Source organism: Palaemon carinicauda, chromosome 14, assembly GCF_036898095.1.
Source record: "Palaemon carinicauda isolate YSFRI2023 chromosome 14, ASM3689809v2, whole genome shotgun sequence".
Classification (NCBI taxonomy): domain Eukaryota; kingdom Metazoa; phylum Arthropoda; class Malacostraca; order Decapoda; family Palaemonidae; genus Palaemon; species Palaemon carinicauda.
Window position 1 is genome coordinate 18,667,981 of NC_090738.1, and position 5,855 is coordinate 18,673,835.

The window sequence follows — 5,855 nt, forward strand, 5'->3', positions numbered from 1 at the left end:
TATATATATATATATATATATATATATATATATATATGTATATATATATATATGTATATATATACATATATATATTATCTTTGCGATAGGCGACAAAATAATTGAAGGAAACGTCAAAACTTATTGTTTTAATTTCTTGGATCGGTTGAACCAAAATTTAATCATGTTGGTAAACAATAAGAATTAAAACTCCTGGTCCAAAAACAACAGATGTATCATGTCAGGTTTTCTTACTTTTTTATGTTTCCTTTTAGTTTTACTCGCTTATGTTTAGATAAATCGGTCAACATCTATGATAAAACAAAAGGTTTAAGATATTTTTTTTTTATTCTCTTTTATTTCAAGCAAATTGCAATACGTATAATGCAATTCTGATTCTATATGCGCCATTGGCAATGTAAAACACCCCATTTCAATTTAAATGATTATTTTGTTACATAAAAATCCAACCAAACAGACAGACAGACAGATATGTGGAAGGGCATGGAAAGGATATAGGGGAAGAGAAGTAATGAAAAATGCAAAATATATAAAGACCCTTAATTAATTTAATATCCCCTTTGTACCAAACGGTCAATTTGTATATGCACTCCCGACCTCCCAATGCATCCTTAGCAACCGGTCTTGGACAGAGGACTATAGTGATAATTGGAAATTTTCTCTTATCAAAGGGAGGTTTTCGCGCTGGAGTGATGCTTTTGGAGGGGGGGGGGGTGTTCCTTATACAAGGACGTTTCGTCCCTCCGCTATATAAAAGGACGTGTTGGTTGATACTTGGTCATCAGTTTCTCATCCTCAGGCGCCAGAGAAAGGTGAGCTTTACTACACACTCAGGATCAGGGATGAGGAGGTCTCTCTCTCTCTCTCTCTCTCTCTCTCTCTCTCTCTCTCTCTCTCTCTCTCTACATATCATATCAAACCCTAAAATATTTTGATATCCATATCTCTGAGATTATACTTGTTTAGTTCAAGGATCTTGATACAGCATCTTGTTTTGTAAGAAGACCCGCTCTCCCCCCCCCCCTCTCTCTCTCTCTCTCTCTCTCTCTCTCTCTCTCTCTCTCTCTCTTCTCTCTCCTCTCTCTCTCTCTCTCTTTAAGAAAAATGATAACCATATCTCTCAGAGTACACCTGCTTGATTCTAGCACTTTAGTACATAGTATCTCGTTTTGTAATAAGACCGTTTTGGCTGTATGCCTCATTCACTTTAAGTTTCTCTGCCATAAATACTTAATGATATTTACCACATTCCGAGATTCCGTCTTGGTCGATTATAATTGGAGTCATTTATGCCAATTTTAGTTATTTTTCTTATTTCTTGTCTGATTTTTCAGTGATAGGAAATATTATTTTGGTCCGATTTCCGCCTATTTACGGTAAATTCAGAAAAAAAAATTACATTCATTCTTTGTTTTATGCTGCTGTTCATAACTCCTTTGATTTAAAATTGAATAGATTTTCATTTGATGCTAATGATATTAATATCTCTTATTCAAAGTAGGGTTACATTCGAATTTTTATCGAGGAGAGGATTTAAAACCAAACGATGGAGGTCTTGACTCAAGTTGAAACAGAAATGATTCTATTATGCTGTGAAATTTAATTGAAGAAAAAATAGATATTTTGCAAAAAAAAAAAAAAAAAAAGAAATGTAGTTATTCAAGTAAATTCTTTTATGCACGCACGTATACATACCTACGAACACACAATCAAAGTAATCATTCCGACGGTTTAATATTTAGTCAATCCTTAGCCTAAATAATTTTTGAGAATTCGTTTGATGATTGTAAAGGAAATCATTGGAATTCTTGAAAGAATTAACATTTGTGTAAATATTTGAGTGCATGTATGGTTATGTCTTAATTCACGTACAGTACATGTTTGACCAATATTGGATGTCAGTGAGTACGTGCTTAATAAAAGTATATATTCGCTTAGTAAATATTGTGTTGCCAGTCAGTGGGGACTCATTTTTCTACCCTTAAAAATTCATGTTTTAATAGATGCCGAGAAAAAAATATTCATTTTACATATACAAAGGGCCAAATATGAACATACATCCATTAAACGCTAGGTAATGCTTGCAGATTCTCTCTCTCTCTCTCTCTCTCTCTCTCTCTCTCTCTCTGTCGTGGGGTCCTGATAGGCAACAGGAGATGATGTGTGCATGCGTGATCCTCCTGATAAGAGCCTTCTTGAACTACGTCATCAGATGGAGTTAAGATTTGCCGAATTTCATGTCTGTGTTAACAGAGTCGTGTGATTTCCAGTTTGGAATTCTTGCAATTAAGCTTTAGAAGGGATAAATCTATTTCCTTGGAAGTTCTTTCATTTGACCGTGGTGCAATTTCTAACACCGGTACTTTTGCTTTAAACTGATAAGAGTGGCGTGATGCGTTGTTTACTGAAGAACAAGACTTGGGAATAGTGAAACAAGTTGCTTCCATCATTTTATTTCTTTTTTTAAAGATAAGATTGATTTAAAATCGGTATGGTGAACAGTGAAGGACTGAGATACTAGTAATTGCAGAGGACTAAATATTTTTGTTGTTGAAATGAAAGTGAAATTTTAATTTTACCGGAAATAGAAAATTGAAGGATAACATAAAATTCATTCGATGATGAAAAATTTATCTGAAGGTGTCCTTTAGTTTTCGAAAATTTAAAATGCATTCTCTCTCTCTCTCTCTCTCTCTCTCTCTCTCTCTCTCTCTCTCTCTCTCTCTCTCTCTCTCTCTCTCTCTCTCTCTCGCAAACAGACAGAGACGGAGACAAGATATATCTCTTCCATCATCTCCATGCAATTTTAAATCTTGGTACTAACATACCAAATAGTATAGCGCCAATGTATCCCTGTGTGTCGTAAGAGAGCGTGCTAGAAATAGGAACGAATGGCGAGCGATTGTGACGCAGTTCCGGTAGGCCTTGCTGCTTCCTCCTCTGCTTGGATGACCGCGGAGGTAGCAGCAGTAGGGGATTCAGAGATATGAAGCTTCATCTGTGGTGGATAATGGGGGAGGGTGGGCTGTGGCACCTTGGCAGTACCATCCGAACTCGGTTGAGTCCCTTGTCAGGCTGGGATGAACTTAGAGAGGAGAGGTCCCCTTTTTTTGTTTCATTTGTTTGATGTCGGCTACCCCCCAAAATTGGGGGAAGTGCTTTGGTATATGTATGACTAACGTACCTTGCAAAGGAAATTCCAAGCTGGACAGGTAATCGTGAAGAAAGAAAATATTGTTTAAAGAACATTTACGATAGAGTAACTGTTCCTTCTAGTAGATACAACTTCGAAACTTTCTCAGATTTCTCATAAGAAATTAGATAAACCTTAATGGCCGAATAAAATGGAAATGAGAGACAAAACAAAAGGCAAATTAAAGATTATCGCGCCACATAATATGTGACTTAACGTATAAGACCTAAAAGTTAAGCACTTTAGCCTGGATTCTGGAGGAGTTTGATGGAAAAGTGAAACACCGTTTTGCCACTGATACAAAAAGCTCCTTCGTAGCAGGATATCAATCTGGAATATTGATATATGCATGAGTATATAAATATAGATAGATAATTCTGTGTGAATTTAGCTTCACAATCATATATATATATATATATATATATATATATATATATATATATATATATATAATATATATATATATATATATATATATGGATGAAAATCAACACAATATCGTGCTGAAATGGAAATAAATTTCTATCTTATACTGAGATCGAACCCTAGCCTTTTCAAATGGACGGCCAGGTCGCTTCCAATCATGCCACCAGATGCTCAAAAGAAGTAGGAACCTGACTGCTAACTGCAATTCGGATTTACCTCGCGAGACATCAGTCTCTTACCTCCGAGTTTTCTCCGACTTCCCGCCCCACCAGGTGACACAATTGATAACTGTTAATTCGAATTACCCCTAATGAGTCAATATGGATGAAAATCAACATAAAATCGTGCTCAAATAGAAATACATTTCTATCTCATACTGGGATCGAACTCTAGCCCCTACAGTTGAAAGTATGTATATAAATATATACTGTATATATATATATATATATATATATATGTATATATACATATATATATATATATATATATATATATATATATATATATATATATATATATATATATATATATATGAGTGGGGGTGCATTAACTTGGTGAAAGGGTTTGATTATTGTCATAATCAGCAAAGCTATACTAGTCAGGGCCACCCTTACTAGGTTGGTTTTGCTGTGAGCAATCAGACTAGTCTCCCACCATCACATTTCCGTCATTCATTCATTTATCACACTACCAGGTATAAATAAAATTCTATCCTTAGTTTCTCTCCTGCTACATGACAGTCGTTTTCCTTATGCATGAATTAGATTCAAGTTAGGTTCTTAATTTTTTTTCTAGCACATCACTTGCGTCTATTTAGTGAATTGAATGAATAACTCATTTTATATGCATTTTCTCTTGATAATCAGACGATTGCCTAAAATGGTTATGGAGATCATTTATCTTTTATTAATGAACTAATCGCACCACTCGTAAGAACAGTTTTGTGCTCGTCAACTCGTTGACCTTTGTTTGAAAGTTGCAAATTATGACATATAAGTAAAATTGTCACCGTAAACTGTTGTTTATTTCAACGCTGTAATAACATTGTTTAGAATGAAATGCATTCCTGATAAGAAGAACTTATTGAGAGTTTTACGGTATTTTTATTTGTACCAGAGTTGCTACATAATATTACTCTCAGATATGCTTAGAAATCAATAATATTTAGCAAATGAGAATATATACAATATTGTAATGCCGATTTGCAAAAGATAATGATCTTCAAACATTTCTATGTTTATATTCCCATTTTCCTTTCACTCATTCCCAGTTCATTCTTTAAATGCCAATCTCTCAACCCTCCAGATATTACATCAACCATGAAGGTCTTCATCTGTGTGTTAGCCCTGGCTGCTACAGCCGCTGCTCAGTCGGCTTATCTATTCTCCGACGGATACTTGGATGTCCTGGGAAGCGAACCCAGCCAGACCTTCAGCTGCGCAGGACGCTCCTACGGCTACTACGCCGACATCGCCAACGACTGCCGCGTCTTCCATGTCTGTCTGCCTGTCTCCGACGACGCAGGAGAAGTCGTCGACGTGGCCCAGTTCTCCTTCTTCTGCGGAAACCAGACGGTCTTTAGCCAGGAGTCCCTCACCTGCTCCTTCAGAGAGGACGCCATACCTTGCTCTGAGTCCGAAACCCTGTTCGAAATCTCCAACGCCGACTTTGGCAGGATTGTCGAATACGATGGTGCAGGAGTCCCAGCGCCTGTTCCCCGTGCCGCCGCTCCTCGCCCTGCTCCCGCCCCCGCCGCCGCGCCTGTCGCTGCTCCTGCCCCTGAGGTTATCGACATCGTTCTAGATGAAGCTGAAGAAGTAGCCGAGGATTCGAGCGACAATCTTGCCGAAGTCGAAGCCACAGATGAGTAACAAACAAATAACGAATATAGCAAAAGATACCGATGCAAATTACTCTTACCGAATTGTTGGTGAATACTGTACAGATAATTAATCTTAAGGTCCGATTGTAAATAAAGACATGCAACTTTGATTTCTTTTTCTATGTTATTAGCCTGATTACCGAAACAGTTTTTACGTAGATGTACATTGTGTGTTTTTATAAATTTCACTTTATAAATTCACAGTTTTTAAATATGCTCATGCAGAGCCACATATAAACAGTAAAGTGAAATTCCTTCCGGGAGGCATAATATACTATATGCCTACACCATTTTGATAAAACTTTGGAGTGTCTTCAAGCTTTTCAATATATTGATTTTTTTTGAAAAACGTCA

General features: G+C 36.6%; 1 protein-coding gene across 1 annotated transcript; it reads left to right on the plus strand.

The window, feature by feature from the left end:
* The first annotated feature begins 765 nt into the window (after positions 1 to 765).
* Positions 766 to 5,611, plus strand: LOC137653117 (uncharacterized). Its single transcript, XM_068386511.1, has 2 exons — positions 766 to 812; positions 4,925 to 5,611. Exon 2 carries the CDS (start codon positions 4,939 to 4,941, stop codon positions 5,488 to 5,490), a length of 552 nt encoding a protein of 183 aa, XP_068242612.1. The 5' UTR covers positions 766 to 812; positions 4,925 to 4,938; the 3' UTR covers positions 5,491 to 5,611.
* Positions 5,612 to 5,855: the final 244 nt, after the last annotated feature.

Bases quoted from the DNA above. Each gene is read 5' to 3' on its own strand.
- LOC137653117 (XM_068386511.1), top strand. From the start codon at position 4,939: ATGAAGGTCTTCATCTGTGTGTTAGCCCTGGCTGCTACAGCCGCTGCT.